The 24,583-nt window shown below is 43.3% G+C and overlaps 1 protein-coding gene and 1 long non-coding RNA gene across 7 annotated transcripts in view; both read right to left on the reverse strand.

Moving 5' to 3' along the window:
- Positions 1-17,248, reverse strand: part of LOC311011727 (protein MTSS 2-like) — a 76,287-nt gene extending 59,039 nt beyond the window's left edge. For 3 of the 4 annotated variants that reach the window (XM_084006839.1, XM_084006838.1, XM_084006837.1), the window contains exon 1: positions 16,596-17,248. In XM_084006839.1, the coding sequence (XP_083862965.1) occupies positions 16,596-16,682 (87 nt within the window). In that variant the 5' untranslated portion in view covers positions 16,683-17,248. The remainder of the gene's footprint in view (positions 1-16,595) is intronic. The other variant, XM_084006840.1, reaches the window with a different exon arrangement.
- On the reverse strand, positions 79-2,831 carry LOC311012126. Of its 3 annotated transcripts, none has more exons than XR_014596988.1 (5): positions 1,763-2,831; positions 1,445-1,633; positions 1,227-1,293; positions 887-1,052; positions 79-698 (listed from the first exon to the last, which is right to left on the reverse strand). It is a non-coding gene; the product is annotated as an uncharacterized lncRNA (long non-coding RNA). The 3 variants fall into 3 exon arrangements; XR_014596989.1 differs by having other exon boundaries at positions 1,759-2,831; XR_014596990.1 differs by having other exon boundaries at positions 1,445-2,831.
- Positions 17,249-24,583: the final 7,335 nt, after the last annotated feature.

Genomic DNA, 24,583 nt, shown 5'->3' on the forward strand with positions numbered 1-24,583 from the left:
ATACACTGCAAAATTTTACGCTGTGAATTCACAATAAATTATTGGATAAATTTTGCATGACTTTCACAGTAAGGATTACAACAATATATTGTAAATTAAGTCACAGCAATTTACTGTGATTTCAGTATTGTGATATTACAATGCATTGTTGTAAAAGCACAACTGTATACTGTAACTTTACAGCTTCTATGGCAACGCAATTACTGTGATATTACAGTACATTACTGGGGAATTACAACCTTTTGCTGTACATCATTACAACAAGGCCCTGTACTTTTACTGTGAATTCACAATAAATTATTGGATAAATTTTGCATGACTTTCACGGTAAGGATTACAGCAATTTACTGTGATTTCAGTCTTGTGATATTACAATGCATTGTTGTAAAAGAACAAACAACTCTGAGGTAAAGTCAATGTTAGCCCAATGGCATATTTATTAACAAATAAATATTTTTCAACATACAGCAAATGTCAAGAAATTCAAGAATACAAGAAATTCAACTTCTTAGTCAAACTTTCCAAAGCAATCTTAAAATGCAGATAAATTGTGCAGAAACTTGCGAGTGAACTACCTGTCTCACTATGATGGCCACTCAAAGTCAATAGGTTTCCTCAAAAGGGTGTTTGCATGAGGGTTCATTGTTGTCCGCTTCTTGGTCTTTGAGCCTCTTCCAGGATTGATGCCCAGGAAGCACCTGTTAATAAGCAAAGATAGTTTCAGTTTTAAATAGATTTATGGATGAGTTCGCGAGATCAGGATGGTCTCACCAGGCTAGCCTCAGGTACCTCCATTGTCAGCAATTTAGAACTCAAGATAATCATTGAGTTGGAAGCCTGTACTATAATGTGAATTACAAGGTTAAAAGAGATCTTAATACAATACCTTTGAATGAACTCCAGCGTCGCCGATCCAGCAGCAGGATACTCGAGGTTGAAGACTGAATAGCTGCTGAAGAAAGCAGCTACTCCGTGTAAAAACAAAGGGTGTGGGCCCATCACGACATGTCCCTCGATGGATATCAGCCATCCAGAGGGCTTCATCATGTCACCTGAAAATGAATAGATACAACATCATGTGTTATGAGCACTTTGAGATCTGCTTCAGATACAAAGGGCTATACAAATGTAATTTGTTATCATTATTTATTGTGGTGATGTAGATTTCTAGAATCAAAACAAAATACTGAGTTAGAAATGTTGATACTAGATCCAAGTAACATTACCTTGAATGATCAAGCAGGAGGTGCTGGGGCATTCTGGAGTACTGATGTCCACAGCAGTGGCACATGGCTGTAACATAGTAACACACAATAGCATGGATTTAACATTAAAGGATAAATATTGTTCATTGGTCAGAGGTAGTAAATCATACAAGGTAATAAATGGCGTCTAATGTAATCACTCATTTTACATTTTAAATATTTGAATAAAAAATCTTTACATTTCAAGGATGCGTCAGGTGGTAGAGCTGATGGGTCAGGTGGTAGAGCTGATGGGTCAGCTGGTAGAGCTGATGGGTCAGGTTGGTAGAGCTGGTGGTATAGGCCCAGCAGCCTGCAGGTAGGACCTCTGCTTCCTAAACATGAATTTGCAGTCCTGTGTGTTTTCTGTAGCAGTCAGGCACCCCACACTAGTAATAATAGGGGGCATTAGTATGCTGTTTTGTGTGCTGAACGAAGTTATACACATTCTCATACACATGCTCACATCCAACCAATTTACAGTGGAACATTGTGGTGCATTTTAACTCGTCACCTACCTGATCTATTTACCTGATAGCCTGACACTGAACAGGATGGTTAGCCTGGCCATCTGATGACCTGGAAAAAAGAAAAAGGAGAAATTACACAAAGGCAACCAACAATATGAATTTCAGTTTGAATGCAGATTATGATCATGAGTATGTTGTAAAAAACATGATCTGTACATAAATGTAATGGACATTTTTGGAGTTACATCACCTGTGTACGGCAATATTATCCCTAGCTGAAACTTGACCAAGAGCAAAAGCGTTTTTGCAGAATAGTAGCCTATCCATGCATGGCGAGCAGCTGGTCTATGTGGAATATCTCTAACGATGCAGGGAGCCGCTATATTCCCCATAGACTAGCTAGTCATTAGCCTGCTTAGATCGGCTACCGTTCGGCAAAACCGCTTTTGCTCTGGAGTCAAAAACGAACGCGAAAGTAAGTGAAAAAGTTCGTGCTTAATGTCGCTACGTGTACTCTACAGTGCGTTATGTTCGGCCACGTAGCCCCGGTTTGATATGAAGCTGAACTGGAGGATGCGGGTGTATTGTTAGCTTCGGCTAACACGGGTAACCCACTGTCTCGGTGCGGAAAGACCACTCATGAGAGGAGAATAGTGACGGCGACGTTACGCTAATATGCAGCAAAACACTTCCATGTACCCCCGCACACGCTAACCCAGAACAGACCAGCCCCGCGAGCGAACATGACGACAACAGTACCAGTAACAGTCCGGAACGAAAAGACATCCGAGTGGAAACAACGGCCCGCTACGGACCAGTTCGGCTTCAAATCAAACCTGGGCTACATGGTCTAACCATATAACACACTGAAAAGTACACGTAGCGACATTAAACACGAACTTCTTCACTTCCTTTCCCGTTCGTTTTCCTTCTTATTTCTCTCTCGTCTTATTGTTCTTATCTCACGTAGCAAATCGTTGCTAATCGTGCTAGCAGCCGTTTGCTAGCTAGTATTATTACTACTGCTATTAGCAAATGCTGTGAGATAACGTTCAACAATTTCGGGCACTTGCTAACAAAATATGAACTGTGTCATGCGAATAACGTTCATGTGAAAGTAAATATTATCATCATATTAAATAACATGGGTGTAAGTGCTGCAAACAGAGTTATGCATGCTGCTCACCTTCTCCATTGAGCCGGGATGAGAAGAGGGAAACCGCCGCGTCTTCAGTTCAAACCAAGTTCGGTTATGTCATGTGACTTCCCAGGATAGTTCAATACAGTATTTCACTGTTGAATGCTGTGAAATCCTTGCATTTTTTTTACTGTGTTGCTGTGATATTACAAATCTTGTTGTGATATAACAGGGGTTTTTTGATTGCAGGATTTTACTGTAACATTAGAGTTAGATGCTGTAAAATCCAAAGATACTGTAGTTTTTACAGGTATTCATTGGGATATTACAGGGGAACTAAATTACAACAAGTTACTGTAAAATAATACTGTTAATTATTGTGAAATGCTGGTAATTTCTAACAGTGTATTTTGGGCATTTAGCAGACGCTTTTGTCCAAAGCGACTTGCAATAAGTATAATAACATAGAAAATAGAAACAGGTGTTAGGTCCTCATCTGAGTAAAGTATCTGGCCGTTGTGTCTGGCCAATACATGGACCTGGCTTGTCAGAAAAGCTACACTTTAGACAAATAAATAAAATAAATGTACTGTTAAACACGGCGGTGCTGCACAGCGCTACAGTATGCTGTGAGATGAAGAGGCTGTCCGTGCTGATGGAGAGGAGGGGCGAAGTTTCTTTATGGCTGAATGCAGATGTGGCATTGTAATTCTTTATTGCTTCTGGCTGAGGAAACAGGCTCTGCATTTCATATACAGATAAATTAACTCTTGCTCAACCTGTAGTTTGATATCACAACTATGACACACAGAGTTAAGTGTAACAACTCTCTCACAATGAAGATGTGATATGTAGAGCATGAAGAGAACTTTCTGTTCATTCAATACTTTCCTTTTTGAAATGAACAAGAGAATATTGATTTGCCACATTCATTGTTATTCTCTGTCTCTGGCCTGTTCATAATGATCAGTGTGTTTTACAGTGAACAGCTGAGTGTGATGAGAAGGCTTTGACAGGCCTGACAAAGGGCTCAGTGAGAGAGGCTGTCTTGGCTGGCTCCCAGCAGCCCCCACGACCAGTCCTCCCCATTCATCTCTAGCAGCCCTAACGAGCCCCGGGGCCCTAACCACCTCAGATTTTAACGAGTTCTAACGAGAGAGTTGCTCCTTTACACATCTTGCTATTCGGCGGGCATTTCCCAATGAAAAAGTTTGAAGGTCTCAAATGTGCACCATCGACAATTTCAAACTGTCTTAGAACCAGAATCCAAAAAAGGAGAAACCTATGAGATACTGCACATTTACAAAACCTTGCTTTGCCACAGTCTGTTGTAAAATGCTCAAAATAAGAGGCCTGGTTTGCAGTCACTAACGAGGAACAAGTCAATGGTAGGATATCAATACTTCTGTCCATTTAGCCACCAACCCAGCTGGCTTACAGTATACTGGACTACCAGTACTTTGGACTATACTGGGTCACTTTCTGTTCTGACTTTCTGGTCTTACAAGACCTAATTTTGCAGTTTTTTTGCTGTGTTCTGCTTTAAATATCCAGCAACACAAGCCATCAGTGTTCCTGGTTAAAAGCCCCGCTGGTATTCAGACCAAAATGGTAAATGGGCCCGCCCACTGAATCGCATGTGCCGCCCTTGACGGACTCCGTTGCTAAAGACAGACTGGTTAAATGTAATGGATATTACACAAACACAGTGTTGCCGACTTGGTGACATTTTCGGACCCTTTTGCTGTTTGGTAGCAGCACTTCTCTACCGCTCACTTGCCACTGTTTTATGCAGGAGATATTATGGTTACAGGCATCAGTGTCACTAGGCCATTTTGCCGGGGCTCCACCCTGACCACCCAAAATCATTTTGAATTCAAGCCAATGTGAATAGTCCTTGTAACCACCTGGAGTGTGGGGATCTGACCATCACAGACACAAGTAACACTATATCACGATTAATCTAGGGAGTAAACAACAGATTTTGAGGTAGTATACACATTTTTTGACATGTACTCCTAATGTAAATAAGGTGCCAGAGTGCATTTAAAAAGCATCATGTATTTGTTGTTTATCAGAAATATTGCAGAGGAAGGATCTCACGGACCCGCTTTCAGAGGTACAGGCACGTTTACTTGTATCGCTCTATAGGTCAGCACCATCCCAGGAAATAGCTGCTCCATTTCCTAAACTTCAGCTGGGTGGGCTTCATTTCCCCTGAATGGAGCGTGCATATAGAGGTGATTTTCTTACAGTTACAGTATAATCATTCTGATCAATAAACATCACATGGTTACAGCTAGGAAAATATCCTGGTTTGGTTTACAATGAGTACAGCTCAAATACTAACTGTTTGTGGTTTGGGTTAATGGAACAATGGAAGTGGTGTTACTTAAACATGCAAGTTACATGACATTTAATTCAATGCCCACTTTGACGCTGTGGTTTCCTGGGTGAAAGTCCTGTTTTTACGCCTATCCATCCTAACATTACTTTTTGGAAGTTAAGCTACAAACAGTGTATGAAAACAGTCTGGTCTGAGCTTCAACATTCGGCACGGACGTGCTAAATCTTGTAATACATAGTAAATAAGTATTTTATACATGGCGGCTTCTAAACACAGCAATCCTCCCACTGCACATTCACTGCATGATACAGACAGATAGATACAGACACATCTTAACAAGCCATTTAAGCTATGCACTCAGTTTAGCTTTTTTAATACCTTTCTTGAATCAAGCTGTCTGACTTTTCTTCACCGCAAAACACCAACCGTTGTTTGTGGAGCAACAGGCATTTTTCGCAGAGGACAGTTTGACATGTCACAATAAAGAACAACAGCTTAATTCTATTTAGCTTATTAGTCTCTGTCTTTCCACTGACACGCATCCCCGGCCTCTGTTTTCTGACAGTGGTGTGGTGGGAAGTCCCCTGGACCACACAGACACAAACACACTACAGATTGGACTAATGATATGCTTCAACAGAGCATCTTCAGTTGTGCAGAATGGCCCAGAGTCATAGGACATAATTGTCACAGGCTTTTAAAGTCCTGGACAACAATGGGCCATCTCTGTGAGGACACCGACCAGCTTACTTCCAGGTCTCCAGCTTTGTGGATGCTGTTGTCATTCCAGCTTAGTACTTTATGTAATGAGGAGCATCAGACAGTTTCCACTCAACCCCAGTACTGATAGAATGATGTTCCTGAATTGTACTCGACTGCAGCATCTGCAAGGAAAGGAATGAGGAAAATCTGCTCGAACACAGGTGTGCTGAACTGGTAGACGCACATCTGAAGGGCAGGCTTTATTTTCAGAGTTAGCGTAACATAAATGTCATCATCTGCCCATATGTATGCCTTGTCCAAAATGCCAACTCCAATGTGTTGGACCTGAAACGGTGAAAACAGAATCACGTGCACATCCACTGTCCGTCTTCAAGTGAACTGGTGAATATCCATCCAAAATAAAGCTAAAACAGACAGCCAACATGCACTCTGTGTCAAAGAATTTGTAAACGCATGACATTTTCTGATTTTTCTTGATACATGTTCAATCTTCATGACCAAACGTTTTAGTGAGGTTTCCTTAGACAGATAGCGGAAATAGAAAGGGAAGTCATGGGATAGGAGTATAAACAACTGATCCACCAGACAAACCAATGTGTTAAGGGCTTTTTTTGTAAATTGTAGGTAATATTTAGCGTAAGTAAATGAGTGTAAGCAGTGGAGTGAAGCCTGGTCCTGGCCAGAGACTAGCAAAGCAGATGTGGCTGGCCTCTTCCTGGTTCCCACCATGACTGAGATGATACATTATATATATCAACATCATGCTTTTTTGAGATTCATACAGCATGAGCTAATAATATGCAGATAAACAGAGCAAAAAGCCTTTAAAATATGTTCTCTCCAGTTTCTTTAGAGAGCTGTAAATCATATTATTTATTTCATCGTACTGTTACTGTCAACATAATAGGACATACAGCCAGTAACCGCTGGTCCACATAGTCAGCTGACCGTGAACGTGACCTCTGCGTCTCATCTTATTAGCCCGTGACCTGTGTGTGTGTGTGATTCACGAGAAGGTTGCGAGATGTAGCCTCCAGGAATACACATACAGACAACAACATAATTCGCACACACACACACACGTGCGCGCACACACACACACACACACACACACACACACACATTTACAAGGAGGATTTCATGCAGGATTGTATATTCAAAATGCCAAACATCCTCATTTTCAAACACAGAAGACTCACAACCACCAAACTGCGGCTGTTACTTTAAGACTGATGTTCTGTTATCATGAGCTTCTTGGCTGCTCCCTCTGACACCAGCATGCATTTACAATCATCAGCTCTCTGCAACACATAAGAGACCATGGCAACATTTGCATATATCATGTACAGACATAATGACACCCACAAAGCACACACACACACACACACACACACACACACACACACAGACAGAGTGACTGGTTGCTTTGGGTGGAGGTCTGCCGAGGATAGAAAGAGGAAGGGGGGACCTGGGGAGGAGCAGGAGGAGGAAGAGGAAGATGATGGAGAAAGAGGAAGAAAAAGTGCTTTTCTAAATCCAATCTGCTGACTGTGGCACACAGTCATCAAGCGATTCTGCTCCTCTGCTGTTTTCTTTAGAGATCATCTATATCTCTGTCTGCTTGTGTGTGTGTTTGTGTGTGTGTGTGTGTGTGTGTGTGTTCTCATCATGCTCGCTCTCTGTTCAGACACAATTAGGGATACCCGATACTGATACCAGCATCGGGTATCGGTCCGATACTGTGCGCTAAACTGACACTACCACGCCGATACTTTACGGCAGCGACATCAGATGGCGGGAGCAATGGAACCTATTACGTGATTCACAGCTGTAAGCCATCCATCCATCGTCTACCGCTTATCCTGTATTCAGGGTCGCGGGGGTGGGGGGGCGGAGCCATCATTGGCAGGGTACATCTATCACAGGGCCGACATATAGAGACAAACAACCATTCGCGCTCACATTCACACCTACGGGCAATTGAGAGTCATCAATTAACTTCAATGAAGCTTCGTGAAGCATTTTCTTTATTTTCTGAGCCCAATAGATGGCGCTCTCTGTTCAACCAAGGGTTGAAAGCAATGGAAATATATCGGCCTTCAACCCTTTGTTGAACAGAGAACGCCATCTATTGGGCTCAGAAAATAAAGAAAATGCTTCACAAAGCTTCATTTGGACATCACTACAATTAACCTATCCCCATCCTGCATGTCTTTGGACTGTGGGAAGAAGCCGGAGAACCCAGAGAGAACCCACGCTTACACGGGGAGAACATGCAAACTCCACCAAAAGGAACCCAAACTCAACCCGGGAGTCAAACCCGGGACCCGCTCGCTGTGAGGCGACAGTGCTACCCACTACACCACCGTGCAGCACCAGCTGTAACCCATCTCATGCTATCTGTTGCTAATGTCTGGGCTAACTGTTCCATTCACAGCTGTAACGTCGTTACACACTCACAAGTACACTGGAGCTGCTGACTTCATACTCACCGTCATGCTCCCTCTCTCTCAAAGTACTGTTATGGCATTATTAAGTACTCATATCGGTACTCAGTATCGGCAAGTACCCAAATGTAAGTAGGCTACTTGTACTTGAGATACTTGGGGATTGAAACTCATGAAGTTTCAATTGAGAATTGAAACTCCAGTAGAACAACGGGGGAAGGAGTGAAAGTGAAATAGGGAAGGAAAGTAAAAGAATTGGTGTGTGTTTATATATGTCATATTCTGATTCATGATAATATATATATATTATCATGAATCACAATGAAATCCTTTAAATAATATATAATACATCATATATATCGTTAAAAGTAGATTATCAGTGCATTTTCTTGCCAGATTCACTCACAGCACATGGACAAAATAGACCAGATGATGAAACTATTAATGAAGATAGCGAGTCCAATTGTTTTACATGGTGGAACCCAGCGTTAGTGTGTGTCAGTGACGGTGTGGCAGTTTCCACTTTTCAAAATAAACTAAACATGAAGACATTTTTAGGCAACAAACCCACTTTAAGAAAAAAAGAGTGCGTTGATGTTAACTTTACGAACTAATGAATCACATGACTGACATATCATTTGAGCAGCAGCTGGAATAGCAAAGTAGTTGCAGAATTATTACCCAGTCGTCTTATCAATTGATCAAATGATTGTTTTGCTCATTGCTTCCAAAGTATGTCAACTCCTAGCTTACACACTGAATTTCCACATCAATATTGCTATTCATTTGTAAAATAAGACATAGAAATGCAGCTTGCAGAGTTTTCAGTTTAATAACAGTTTGAGTTTCACCGTTAACTTTGATCTATACATGGACAGCATCACAAACTGGTGTACAGCAACCAGTGAATTCTACATGTTCTGCATCCCTTTTGTGGCCTTTAAGTGCACCTTGTAGATATGAACATGGATCACATAGACTGCAACAGTTCAAGCAGAAAGCATCCATCATTTTTTTAAATGTGTCTCCTCTGCAGTTACGGTGTCATGCCGTGTCTCGCATCCAGTTACAGTTTTTACCCATTGCTTGAACACTATAGACACATACTTAAACCAAAGTAACATAACTTGAAGTTGTTGTTACTATACCTTAAACAAAGTGTAACCATACCTTAAACAAAAGCGCTGCTTTGCACTTTAGTTGCAATTCTGTAACACACTTGCTCCTTTCTGCAACACACTTGCTCCTGCACACTACACACTATTTCATACATAAGACACTTAGTTCAAAAATGAAATCTCAGGGTACCATTGGGAAAACACATCTATTCAAAATACAACACACATTGGTCAATTGAAAATACTTAGACACACACCTGAAAATACTTACTTACAAAACTGAACACCAATCAGCCAGCTACAAAAAGGCCTCAGTTCAGCCATTTTGAGATCTTTGCAAGCATGGAGGCAGGGAGAGCTAGAGGCAGAGGAAGAGGAAGACAGAGAGAGAGAGGAGGACGTGGTCGAAGAGGCCATGCAAGGACCATTATTTCGGATGACATAAGAGCAACTTTGGTGGACCATGTCATAAACCATTGCCTTACCATGAGGGAAGCTGGGCAGAGAGTCCACCCTAATCTAAGCCGTTTCACAGTTTCATCCATAATAAGGACATTCCGACTGGAAAACAGGTATGTCTTCAACTCTCTTCTCTACTCAGACTGTATCTAGAGTATTTACAGTACTGTACCATATCACGTTACCGTATCACATGTACTGTATTGCAGGGTGGCTAATGCTCCTTTTTGAACAAAAGTGGTAGTTTTTTTAAACATACCGTGATAACGTGTTGAGATGCTTCAGTACTGTGTATGGTAAATACAGTAAAGTACAGTATACAGTACTGTAAAAAGGAAGCAAACAATAACAATTTGTGGTTGCATTTTTCTACAGAATGGCTAGAAGACCTACTGGGGGTGGACGCCAACGCCTGTTCACCCAACAGCAGGAACTTGCCATAGTGAACCTAGTCAGAGCAAACAATGCAATCCGTCTCCACCAGCTACAGCAACAAATACTTGCAGAAAGGCAAGTATTCAACAACATAAATCGTAAGCAGCAGCACTATCAGACGCATCTTGGTAAAGCACAACATGACCATGAAGCAATTGTACAAAGTCCCATTTGAGAGGAACAGTGTCAGGATCAAAGAACTTCGACATGAATATGTACAGGTAAGTGTTACAGTCCTTTACATTTACAATACAGAATGGGTGCAGTCAAGTAAGCTGAATATATACCACTGGATCAGTACCACATAGATACATTCAGAAAGCTACACAGGTACCTGTGTGGTGGGGTGGGGCAGTTCTGTATGTGTAGTAGTGTAGTTGTGTGCTTTGAGTAAAGCCATCCACAATATGTATTTTTTGTTACAGAGAATCTTGGACATGGATGGAGCTGCCCAGCCTCATGAATGTATTTACATTGACGAGGCTGGATTTAACCTTACCAAAAACAGACGACGGGGACGTAATATAATTGGCCAAAGGGCAATTGTGCACGTCCCGGGGCAGCGCGGGGGAAATATCACATTGTGTGCCGCCATAAGTCTTCAAGGGCTACTGCACCATCATGCCAAACTGGGTCCCTATAATGCACAACACATAATCACATTTCTAGATGCACTTCATGATGCAGTTGTACAGGATAGACCAGAGCAGCCCAGGTTTGTTGTTGTCTGGGATAATGTTAGTTTCCATCGGGCTGCTCTGGTCCAGAACTGGTTCACTAACCATGATCAATTTGAAGTTGTGTACTTGCCCCCTTACTCGCCATTTCTAAATCCTATAGAGGAATTTTTTTCTGCTTGGAGATGGCGTGTATATGACCGCCAACCACATGCCCGTATGCCTCTTTTGCATGCAATGGAACAGGCCTGCGGAGACATTGAGGTAAGGTCAATCCAGGGATGGATTCGGCACACAAGGGGATATTTTCCCCGATGCTTAGCAAGAGAAGACATTGCTTGTGATGTTGATGAGATCCTGTGGCCAGACCCCAACAGACGGCAGGATCCATAAGCCCACTTGCGCACAATTGTGCTTTTCTGTGTTTACAGTAGTGTATTGTTTGTTTTATTTTTGCTTTAACTGAATTTACTGTACTGTAAAATACACCACTGTAATGTAATGATTTTGAATTGAGTATTTCATTTTTTGGTTGTTGTGAAAACGTGCCATCTGTGGAACTGAATAAAAACAGTGAAAACGAAAGACTGCAGTGTTTTATATAAAGTAAACTAGTGTGTTGCTGCTGATCTGAAAGTGTATTCATATGATGCAAGTGGGTATCATTTTGTAATCAGAGTGACATTTTGACAAAGGATTGTTAGGTTTTGATAGCAGAGTTTCAATTTGACATAGATGTGAATGGTTTATTTCCCAGTGTTGTGTCTTATTTGCTTGTGTGTAGAGTTTTGACACAATGAGCCAAGTTTTGCAAAACGTGTTCAAGCAACGGGCAAAAACCAAACCAAAGCTGTCAAAACCTGTTTCCGAGAGCCTCTGAAGAAAAACTACGAATCAGTTAGTTCCTTCTGACAAATGGCCTCTCCGTTATACACACTGATTAAAGCCACATTGTCTCCTGTGGAGAAATTAGTCTGAGGCCTGAAGATTCAAATGCACTCACTAATTCAGTGCCTCCTTGGGGATTCAGGAATTCAGATGGGGCAGTTGTGTTATTTGGTAAAGGTTGTAGTGACCCACATATATCAGAGTGAAGTGGATAACGTAAACAAGAGGGTCATTTGAAAGTATTCTGAAAACAGATGTTTAAGAGAAGCAGCGAGATGCCTTTAAAGTGGTATTCCTTGAACATTGAGTACCTAATTTGATTCTGTATTGTGTGTGTGTGTGTGTGTGTGTGTGTGTGTGTGTGTGTGTGTGTGTGTGTGTGTGTGTTTGAGTGTGTTTGAGAGTCAATGGCTGTGTTGTTATTGTTCTTGATGTTTTGGCCTGAGGAAATGTAAAAAATGAGCAGACTTATTTTGAGAAGACCTGGCTATGACACCGCACATTCTGGGAAGCTGAAACCACAGACTACAATGTTGCCATGCTGCTCTGTAGCCCCAGGGGCAATCATCCATAAGTCCTTGCAAAGTCTCACCAATCCAAATCAATACCACGGCTAAGAATAGCCCATTACTGTTATAATGTTATAGTCTTAGTATTGTTTATGGGTAATTTGATGAGAAGCAATTGAGATGTAACTTCCTCTCCCCACAGAAACATCTGCTGAAACATCTCTGACACCTCGTTTTGTACATCCTGTACTCAGAAACAGTACAGATGCTTTGTCATAGCGGCTGATGTTGCTATGCAACCAACCCAACTAGTTTTCTGAGGAATGAACATTATCGTCTGTTATCATCTCAAACTGCTTGTATTTGGCGACGTATGATGATTTCCAATTAGCAGGTAGCCTTAAAACTCTGTTAATTATGCATCCCATTATACAGATTATCCGCCAAAGTACAGAGGAGTGGCCTGTGAAACTGTAATGGCTCCTATCACACGAAACAAGAAATGCTCAATATGTCTATCGCTAACCTGTAGACAATAAGCATGATGCTACAGAGCCTGCCATTCATTCAGACTTCATTTAGACATTTTCATTTGTTGTTACACCCAAAGAAATCATTTCTGCTGCTTAGTTTTAAATTGCTTTCTTGTGACATCAGAAATAGCGATGGGAATCACAATAAAAAACACTCACAATAAGTTAATTGTATTTTTTATTGTCAGGATAATGTAAATATCGTCACAAGTGAATATCATGGTAAAGAAGGGAATAATGGAGCCTGAATAAAAAAATAAAGGATACAAAAATATTTTTTTTTTATTTCTTTGCTTTTCATTAATCTGAGATATGATCCTCTTATTTAAGATAATTGTATTGATTTTCACGACTTTCACGATTTTCTGACATAGTAAATGTTTCTTAAAGTTCGGAGTAAAATGCACCCTAGGTCATTTCCACCATGACATCCAGCCAAATACCCCCTCGGAAGCATTTTTAGCGATGGTCAGCATTGGTCAAGAAGATAGGGCTATCAGCCGAATGGCTTACTACTAGCGCGAACGGTACATTATGTATATCTCGTAAATTACCCCACTAATAATCCATGGAATGTTACCAAACTTCTGCAGCAGTACACATAGGGTCTGTACTCACAAAACGAGGCATTTGAAAGTTTGTGGCTGGGTGTCATGGTGGAAATGACCTAGAGTGCATTTTACTCCGAATCATCACTTTAATGAAATGTAAAGTGATTCCAGTATGTATTTGTGCCATTTACAAGTGTGAAGCATATTTTGATGATTATGAGGATAATAGTGTGAATCACATTTATCTTGGCCAGGATAATTATGACATTTTCATGTCGTCCCATGTCTAGTCTGAAAATAGTGATAGAGCTCAAGCAGATATCATGAAGTTATTTTTTCTGTACAACCAACAGACAAGACCCCAAGGTTTTTTTCAGTTTACTATATATATAAAAGTGAAAGGCCCACTCTAGAGCCGGTATTTGGATTGTATGTCCTGGGCTACTGTTAGCGGCGTTGCACTACGGCAATGCAACACGGCGGTGCAATGGCGCAGGCACGATTCCTAGAAAGGCTGATTTTAAGCTTAAAACAATTCTTAGTTTCCCATTATTATACACCAATGAAAACATAGCTATACATATTATATTCAATTTCTACTAATATATCCCCCAAATCCAACCCACTGGTCTTAAAATTATTATGAAAAAAGCTGCTGATTCATTTTCTGCTGATGAATTAATTGGCAAATAATTTCAGCTCAAATGTCCGCAAAGACTCAGGAGGAATCAAAGATACTCATAACGCATGTTTGAGCTGAACTCCATGATTGTTGTCACATTTTCTATTTTTTTTCCCCATTTCCCATTTTATCAATGTTGATCATTCTCTTTGAAAAAAAAGTGAGTAAATCACTGGAAAGCATCTTTAAGTTGCACAAAAGACTAACTCCAATTCTATTCAGTTGTTTCTGAATAGAAATGAGAATATATTTATTTCTATACTTACTATTGTAATTATTCCATGCACCATGTGTTGGATTAGTATTGACCTGATAACATAGACAGTATATAAAAAGTGGACATAGTCGTCCTGACGTCACCCATTGGTTTGTGGACTACTGCTTTGAACCTTAAATTCAGTATTTCAGCCGTCGCCATCTTGGAATTTTTACAACCAGTGAAGGAAGTGACCATATTTGGACTGTAGAGAAGCGACGGGTGGATCTGATGAACACAAGCATCAGAGCAGCACCCTTACTGGATCATCTTAGTAGCTAACATTGGTAGCATGGTAGCGACCTGTCAATCACAAGGTAGCCCCGCCCTAAAGAATCCCCTGCTTTCTGGTCTGTTTGACTCTAAATGGACCATAGTGTACTCAATGAACATTATGCTGGATTAGGGCTGGGCGATTTGGCCTAAAAATAATATCTCAATTTTTTCAAACTAATGGACAATTTTCGATTTAAACCTCATTTTTTCTGTTTTTCTCTAAACAAACTAAAAAGACAAAGGCAACATTTTTATTTAATCTATATTTTTATATATATCTTTATTAAAACAATGAAAATAAATGAGATTACCAAGTAGTCTAGGCCTATGTGAACAAATCAGTTGTTCAAGAATAAAAAAGTGAGACTCAGCTACTACGGAGTCCCTTTGAGCAAAACAGGGAGATTGAGACCATAAACTCATGTTTACAATGTTTACTGAGATAATAAATCAAGAGAGAAGTAGGCTCATTTTCTCATAGACTTCTACACAATCAGACAACCAGAGGAGTCATCCCCTGATGGTCAGTGGAGAGAATGCAAGTTTAAGGCACTTCAGGCTTGGCTTCACTTTTTCTGCCTGCTTGACTTCAAGGATCATACTTGTGTATCACATAGTCACAGGTCTCATGCACAACAGAAAGCCAAAAATCTCCTTCAGGCAAAGCGAGAGAGAAGCGCTGACCTCTGCCAATCGGGGTCCTACAGACAGCAATGAAACGTGCAGTTTGGAAGAGAGCAGCGTCATCTTTGCTATAGATGGGAGACAGACAGACAGACAGACAGGCTTGAAGAGCTGCATGGGCGTCTGACAGGCAGACTAGTGACAGAGGGTACCATGAGCTTTCATCCAAAGCACCTTACAGCAGCAGTAACAGTGTAATTTTTTTTGGGGGGGGGGGCAGCAGGTCTGTTTAGTGCCATGCTGGAGCTGCTCCTGACTGACAGACGATCATACAGGCAGACAGACGGGCGGGTCGGGAAAACAGACAGACAGACAAACGGACAGACAGTGAGGCTAGGTGTCTGACGGCTGCACGGCTTCTCACGCCTTCATGTGTTCTTGCCAGATCAGCCTGACAGAAAATCAATGACGCTGCACTCTCACAGAGACACACGGTGGTAAAAAAAATAAATAAAAAATAAGGCAAGAACGAGACGGCGAGGCTGAACGTGCCAGCGGTCACCTGTCCTCACACAAGCGGCCCGAGAAAACAAGATCTTGATCGTGATGCCGATGGAGCATCTCTAGCCTCCAAAGCGGGGCCACATGTGTAACGGAATGTGTCCCAGCTGCAGAGCCGGCACACATATGAAAGGCCTCACTAATGAGCACGTTTGCTCCATAAAACCCATCGAGATGAATGGAGTTCCTGGTTCATTTGGACAGCGACCACTTACACTAAGCTTTGTGTGAGAGCCCCGGTGTTCTTGTGGCCTAACAGGCTATTCACATTCACCCGTGTTGTTGCAAAAACGTGCCCGACGCATTGAGACGGTGTTTTGTGAGTGTGGCGTTCCTGTGTTTGCAGGGGAAAGGAGGATGAGCATGAACATGTCCGATAACGGATGCACTGACGTTTACATGCGCAGCCAATATTCTGGGGACAGAGGGGGGGGGGGGGGGGGCACCAACCCACCAGGCCGCATCACTGTCAGTATAACGGTTCCATCACTCCATCTTAATGTTAAAATCAGCATTATAGTCTTACTGTAGTGGAGATGGTAAAACATGTCTCCGCTCACATCATACTGTGTGATTATTCTCAGAAAGGAAACACACGTTTCATCCTCGATCACAGATCCTGTCAAACGTTTTAAGGAAAAACAAGCTTTTATTTACCTTCATGTCGTTGACAATCGCCTGGAATAGGCCCCCGAGGGCCCCGCATTCCTTCTCCACGGTCTCCATGTTTGCCAAATCCACCATTCACCGGAATTTGCAAAAGTGCGCACCAACTGCGCGCTACCAACACTCAGCGGGTGTGGGGGGCGGGAATGCCAGAATGTATTTCCACAAAAAATCACAGCCGGGCTCTCCGGTTCCACCTTTAAACCGGGAGACCGAAAATAACGGAAGGATGCAGCGAGAACAGCAGCAGGAGGAGGAGGCTGGGGGGGGAAAACGAAAAGATGCCTAAAGAAACGGCTGGCGCTGCGGTCTCTTCCCAACGATCGGAAGATGGGCTGTGAGAGAGGGAAGATGGTTTCTCTCTCTCTCTGTCTCTCTGTCTGTCTCTCTCTCTCTCTCTCTCTCTCTCTCTCTCTCTCTCTCTCTCTCTCTCTCTCTCTCTCTCTCTCTCTCTCTCTCTTTCCCGGGCTCTGGGTCAGTGAGGCGTACAGGGGCTCAGATAGAACCGGGACGATCGCTCATCTTGGCGCAGCCAGCGCTACGCGGAATCGGTGGGGACGCATGTGAAAGGCAGCGGAGAACCGGAGCGATGGATCGCGGCGTATCTGCTTGTATGTCGGGCTCTGTGTCTGTGCGCTCGTGCGTGTGTGCGCGGAGCTAAAGTCGGGCTTGTGATTGGCGCAGAGGCGGTGGGCTCAGCGGCGCGGGGAGAACAGCCAGTAACACGATCCATGCAACTGCAAAGGAGTCCAAAAAAAGGAGGCTGGACAACTCCGGACGGACCTGTCACATGGCACGGACACACACACACGCATGCACGCACGCACGCACGCACGCACACACACACACACACACACACACACACATACACACACACACTGTAGACCACCCGAAAAAAGTGGCAGGGGGTAAATGTCAAATACATTTAGCTACAAGAACAGTGTGTCCAGGAATGTGTCCTGATGACCCTGATTAATCACGTTTTGAAAAATATATCACTTTCATAACCTTTCAGTGACCTATGAGGACTGACACTTGAGGACCACTAACACTGTGGTAAGATTGATTTCCCATAAGGCATATCCTTCTGGCTTATTGATATGGAAAATGTGTCCAATGAGAATGAAGTGTATAGCAGATCGGTGTCAGATCGATGTCCTTCTATGTTGAGTTAGTTGAACTGTGGTTTGACTGTTGGACCTGACTCCCTTTCAAAAGTCCCATCATGTCACCACAATGATTTTTGACTTTGACTTTGACCTGACTGTTTACTCAGGACTTCACCATGCACATAATAGCATTAAGCGTAACCACAGGCCAAACGTATCATTGGACACCAGTTTTTCGTAATATTTTGTATTGGTATTGGTTATTGGAGCCCCGCATTAGGTATTTTGGCAGCATGGCTTTGGAATCAGAACTGAGGTTCTCTTAACTCACTTTAATCATGGAGATCTTACGACATGTAAGATCTCCATGATTAAAGTGAGAGTTAAAGTGAGTGAGTGCATATATGTATCCCCCCCCTTAAATATCCTGTGGTAAGTCTTGTGAGACAGCAATGACTCATACCGGCTATTTTCGTTATGTCCTGTATCAATACGAGAAGAAAGTAGGACTAAATTGGCTGGATTCCAAACAAGGTTCTGGCAGAATGTATGTTTAGAGAACTGAAAACTGTTGATGTTGTACAGAGTGAACGCAGCAGAAAAGATCTCACTAATATAAAAGAAGTTACGTATTAGACTCAAGAAGAAAACTGCAAGTAAACAGTGAGCTGAAACTCGCTAAAGCAGAGGGTATTATGAAAATATTAATGACAGACCCTTTAAAAAATCAATCTACATGTCTTGTTAGTTAGTATTTTACTATGTATTTATGGTCTCAATCTCTAGTTTCAAGTCTTCTTCGATCCAACATGATGTTCATTTCGTAAATGATGGTCATTTAGAGTCAAACAGACCAGAAAGCAGGGGATGCTTTAGGGTAGGGCTACCTGGTGATTAACAGGCAGCTACCAATGCAATATCCAATGTTAGCTACTCAGATTACTTTAACACTTAGCTGTGAAGTTTATCTTGAATTATGAAGCTAACTTTGTTAACAGCTTCACACCAGAATCCAGATGGATCCAGATCCAGTAAGGTTGCTGCTCGGGGTGCCGCTCTGCTGCTTGTGTTTATCAGGTCCACCCGTCGCTCCTCCACAGTCCAAATATGGTCAGTTCTGTTCAAATCCGTGATGACGACAGCCAGAATTCAGAATTTGAGGCTTCAAAACTGTAGTCCACAAACCAATGTATGACTACATCCACTTCTTATACAGTCTAATGCCTAGCCAGCTGCTCCAATCAGACAGAAGTATTTCACCTCTACTACATACAAGCTAAATTGACAGTCATCAATTAAAAAAAAAGGGGGGGGGGGGGGTCTATTACTATCCAACAGAAGGGAAATAATAGGTGTAATCAATCTGCCGGCGAGTGTTAAGCGTGTTTGTTTATTAGAGATTTGTTAAGACACACTAAATAGAAGACAGACTACGACATACTGTCCTATTTATTCAGAATTGTATCATTAAGTAAAGTCAAGATATCAAGGACTTTTTCTGTTTGAAAAATCGCAGGCATCAAAGCTGATAAGCAACTAGGATGTTAACTGCAACCAATCGCCCAGAAAAAGATACACAATTTCTTGCAGCAAAGTGTTGGTGGGGAAAAATGGTGGGGAGGAACTGTGATTTAGACTTTAGCCCTCTCTTCGTTGGTGCACGTCAAACGATTGACCCGTCTGCCTGTCCCTGCTCATCTGCTCATGCACATCTGCTCTTTGTTTTACGTTTCTCTTCTGACTCCCTAAACTCTGAGTAAACCAGTGTTATCTCTTGACCTTCCTCTCTTCAGTGAATGTTACTTCTGTGTGCTCTCACATATCCTGACTTCTTAAGTTGTCTACAGGATAGGTGCAACCATTTTAATAATACAGATATTGATGAAACAATTTAGAATACAGTTCATTGGTATTGGTGCAGAGCAATTAAATCACAGTGTCTTTTGACTTTAATAAACAGTGTGCTGGTGCATGGCAGTGATAGTAGTCACAGTGTTTGGACTTAAAAACAGATGCATGAATCACCCAGGTGTTCATGCGGATGATAATCTAAGTGAACTACCAGTGCTAGGCAGGGGTCAGTGTAATGGTAAGGCTCACATAATCAACAGTTTTAAAGTAAATAGAACGTTAAAGTAAATATAACAGAGCAAAGCTCCCCATAGTACAATAATAAAATGGAAGTGGGCTCTTAGTGGTAAAGTAAAAAATGGAAGAATCCTAACACTAGCCATCTTTGTCTTTACTGTGTCATTAACCAGAGGAGGAGGAGAAAGACCCCCCCCCCCCCCCCCCCCCCCGTCAGCCGTTACAGGCTGCCCTCCACTCAGCAAAGCATCCCAGCGGTAGAAAGGATGAAACAAAAACAAGAATGGCTTTCTAATTCTTGCCTCTTGGATTGAATCCAATAAACAAACTCCCAGACTCACATGGACCCTGTACCTCCAACCAGATTGACAGGAACTCGGTACAGCTCTACTTCATAGTCCTCTGATGTTGGACTGAGGGCAGATTGGATGCTAGAACTCACTTCAACTAATGTGGATCCGTTTCCATGCCCGGACTGCTTTAAACATTGGATATTTTGGATTTGGTTTGGATGAATACAAGATCAGAGAAAAGGAACACAGTTGTGTGTGTGCATAAATGTGGAGTAAACAGTAGGTATTTTGCGTCTGAATGCAACATGTACTGTACTGAACACGCAGTATTTAGGTAACATGATCCTGGTAGCAACCAGAATGATGGGTCACAGGTTAAAGGTCACAGAGCGCTGGGTATTCCTGTGCGAGGGAGAAGTGTTATGAATTTAGATAGCAATGCAAAGTAGTAGATGGGATCCTTTTCTTGATCTTGTTGACACATTATGATAATAGAATGTCTTAATATGTTTTTTTATTGTCCTTATTCTTTGCCTGTACGCTTCTGCATTGCCTCATTTTATGTTCTTAATATAGAGTGGAAGCTTTATCTTCCTTTATTTGGCAACATTCTTTTCTAAAGTTTAAAAAAACAAAAGAAAGGTGTTATTCATTTTTCAAAGTAACCCTTTAGACTCCCCAAATGTGATCAGTTTATCCAGTTAAAGCCCATTTGGGAATGAAAACTGACACTGAGCTGTGAGAAACTTCTGGCTGTGTGAGATGTAGCCCACCGGCCAGTGGTGCATGCAAAACACGTTGACAATGTTTGTCCGATCGCTCCCAAATATCAACATTGTTTACACTACTAGCCCTGAACTGGCAGAACAAATACAAATGCCTTCGAGTCGGGAGCAGAAATGCATACAGGGAATTAGAAGAGCCTTTATGTCAATGCCAGAATTCATAATTATACTGAAAATAAGGAGAAAAATGCAATTCCAAATGAAAATGTAATTGTTTTTTTCTTCCCGCAATCTGGAGACATTTATTACCATTTTGGTATGTATAGAGCAGGTGATAACAGACACAACATACTCTATTAAGTATAGGCACAAAACTCATGCACACGTACACACACACACACACACACACACACACACACACACACACATTCCCATTCCCTTGGAGGTGGCCGCAAACCAAAGAGCACGTGTCCATTCGCAACAAAATTCTCCTTTGGCTCCCGTTATCTCCCACGAGGCTTTTTCCTGAACATGGTCCATTCAGTGTGGAAAGTAAACATGCTTCAAAGAGTCATGAAAACAGTGTGGCTGTATTAACAGCTGTGTGTAGTGAAGTGAGAGATTCCAGCCAGGTTAAATCAATTTGACAAGGTTTTACTGCATCCTAACTGTGGACCTGGTTTCTATTTAAAGGTGCCTCACTACTGTTACTACTACTTACTGTTTCAGATGAAAACTACCATCAAGGCTTAATCTACCACCACGTGTCTGTTTTGTTAATGTCACTGTTTGGATGTCTGTGATTTTCAATTTCGACAGTTCAGGTGAGAATGTCTGTTGTTTGCACTGGCTATTAGTTAATTTCATGCAGTCTCTGGCTAAGGAAGAGTGCTCCAGATGGGCCTTGCCTTTCCTTCGGAACACTGTTTATTGTTTTCCCTTTGTTGTGTTAATTTGTTATTTTTGAGACAATCCTCTGCAGGCAAATGACCCAACTCCAAAGCTGCTATCGGATCCTGCACTGGCACTGAAACAGACTGAGAGGACATGGTAGCCACCACAGGTGGCACCTCAGTGACACCAGCAGGCAAACTAACGACACGTACCTCATCCAAAGTCCCAACCACGGCATGGGGATAAAGCAACACATTTGAAGAACCTACGTTTACGATGGGAATGTAGGCGGTGCCCCATACCACTGACACCAGGGCAGGAGAGGCAAGCAGCCCGGCAGGCAGCCCAGACTCTGGAGGCTCAAACAGTGCAGTCGTGCTGGCGTACTGCTCTGAGCATGTGGCTGCAATGATCTTCATCACACCACCTGGGATATGACAAGCCTTTTTACCATGTACTTTGACTTTCCCAGCTCCCTGATTAACTGAAACACTGGCTTCATTGCACTTCTGGAGGGCCTGCGTGTCACGCCTGAGCTTAGACAGGAGAACCCAAATGCAAGACCAGGAGTCAGATAGTCCGTTAACAAAAAGATTTAATAATGTTCACCAAAAAAACACAGAAGGGCTAACAGCAGTCAGGGAATCCAGAATCCACAAAGACAGGCGAGGGGCAGACGTGAGATCGCTCGGAATTGTGCAGGAGAGTCTGCCGGGCCCGCTTCCATGTCTACTTGCACCGACGCACTAGAGCCAGAGCTGAGGGCACGCTGACCTCCTTCTCCAGGGCAGGAAAGGTGGGAGGCTGGTAACCGTAGACAATGTTAAAAGGAGACAGGCCGGAAGAGGAACAGGGCAGAGAATTGTGAGCATACTCAACCCAGGTCAGTTGGCGGCACCATGTGGAAGGGTTCTGTGTAGCCAGGCAACGGAGACCGGTCTCCAACTCCTGGTTGAGTCGTTCCGTCTGCCCATTGGTCTGTGGGTGATATCCGGAGGAGAGGCTGACTGAAGAGCTGATGAGTGAGCAGAAAGCACGCCAAAACTGTGCCACGAACTGAGGGCCCCTATCGGAAACAATGTCTCTGGGAAAACCATGCAGACGAAACACATGGAAAAGCAGGGCCTCGGCAGTCTCCTTGGCAGAAGGAAGCTTGTCCAGGGCAATGAAATGAACCATCTTAGAAAACCTATCCACCACGGTTAAGACAGTGGTGTTACCTTCCGATGCAGGCAGGCCTGTGACGAAGTCCACCGAGATATCCGACCAGGGTCTTAGGGGCACAGGCAGGGGACGCAGTTGACCGGCCGGTGGTTTATGGGAGGACTTACAGGTGGCACAGACAGGGCAAGCTGCAATGTAGTCGGCAATGTCCTTTCCCATGGCGGGCCACCAGAATTGCTGCTGGGCCAGGAACTGAGTGCGGCGAACACCAGGGTGGCATGCGAGCTTAGATGTGTGGGCCCAATGGATGACCTGGGAGCAGAGAGAAACAGGGACAAAAAGCCGGTTGGGTGGAACGCCGTCCGGGGGTTGACAGTTCTGGAGTGCTTTGATTACCTGTTCCTCTATCCTCCATCTGAACGCCCCAACAAAACATGAGTTGGGGAGGATGGGTTCAGGGTCTGATTCTGGCTTCTCCAAGGGGAACACACGGGACAGCGCATCAGGCTTGCCATTCTTGGAGCCGGGTCTATAGGACAGGGTAAAGTGAAAGTGTGTGAAAAACAGAGCCCACCTAGCTTGCCGAGAATTGAGCCTCTTGGCGGTTCGCAGATACTCCAGGTTTTTATGGTCAGTCCAAACCAAGAACGGTTGCTCCGCTCCCTCCAACCAATGACGCCACTCCGCCAGAGCGACCTTGATGGCTAACAGTTCCCGGTTACCAATGTCGTAGTTGCGCTCCGCATTGGACAACTTCCTGGAGAGGAAGGCGCAGGGGTGGAGCTTGTCATCTGAAGGGGAGCGCTGAGACAATACGGCCCCCACCCCAACATCAGAGGCATCAACCTCTACCATGAACTGGAGGGACGGATCGGGGATTGAGAGGATGGGAGCCGAGGAAAAGGCCTTCTTGAGTCGCCGGAATGCCTCTTCAGCCCCAGCGCCCCACCTGAATGGAAGCCTAGGAGAGGTGAAGAGGAGCAACGAATGAGTCCAGCAGCCAAGGATTCATCCACATATTTCTTCATGGCTGCTGTCTCAGGACCAGACAGGGAATACAACCTCCCTTTAGGGGGACTTGTGCCTGGTCAGAGGTCGATGGCGCAATCGTATGGTCTGTGAGGAGGTAGGGCAGAAGCTCGAGCCTTATTGAAGACTTGTTTTAGATCATGATAACATGAGGGTACCTTTTCGAGAGCTGGAAAAACAGTTTCTGGGTCCAAGTGATTGGAGATGCTGGTGGATGCAACGGTCACCTTGGAGACTTCCGGGCACGGAGGGGAATTGACCCCAACCCCACAGGTAAGGGAGCATGTGGGGCCCCAGGCACGGATCTCACCCGTTCTCCAGTTCACGTGTGGGTTGTGACGGATGAGCCAGGGGTGACATAAGATGAGTGGATGCAAGGGAGTCCGACACACATGAAAACTGATTCTTTCAGAGTGTTGATCAGGGAACCTGAGAGTGAGTGACTGAGTCCGATGGGTGACGCGGCAGATGAGCCCTCCATCCAGCGTGCAAGCCTCCAGGGGGCGTTGAAGCCGGATCAGACGGAGATTGAGCTTCTTGGCGAGGCTGGAGTCAATGAGGTTAGCGTCAGAACCCGAGTCAACCAGGACGGACTGCTGGAGAGACACTGAGGGAGAACACAGAAACACTAGAGGTTGCAGACGAGAGGGATTAGAAACAGTTAATGTGCGGCTCAC

The sequence above is a fragment of the Eutrigla gurnardus genome (assembly GCF_963514095.1).
Source record: "Eutrigla gurnardus genome assembly, chromosome: 1".
Taxonomy (NCBI): domain Eukaryota; kingdom Metazoa; phylum Chordata; class Actinopteri; order Perciformes; family Triglidae; genus Eutrigla; species Eutrigla gurnardus.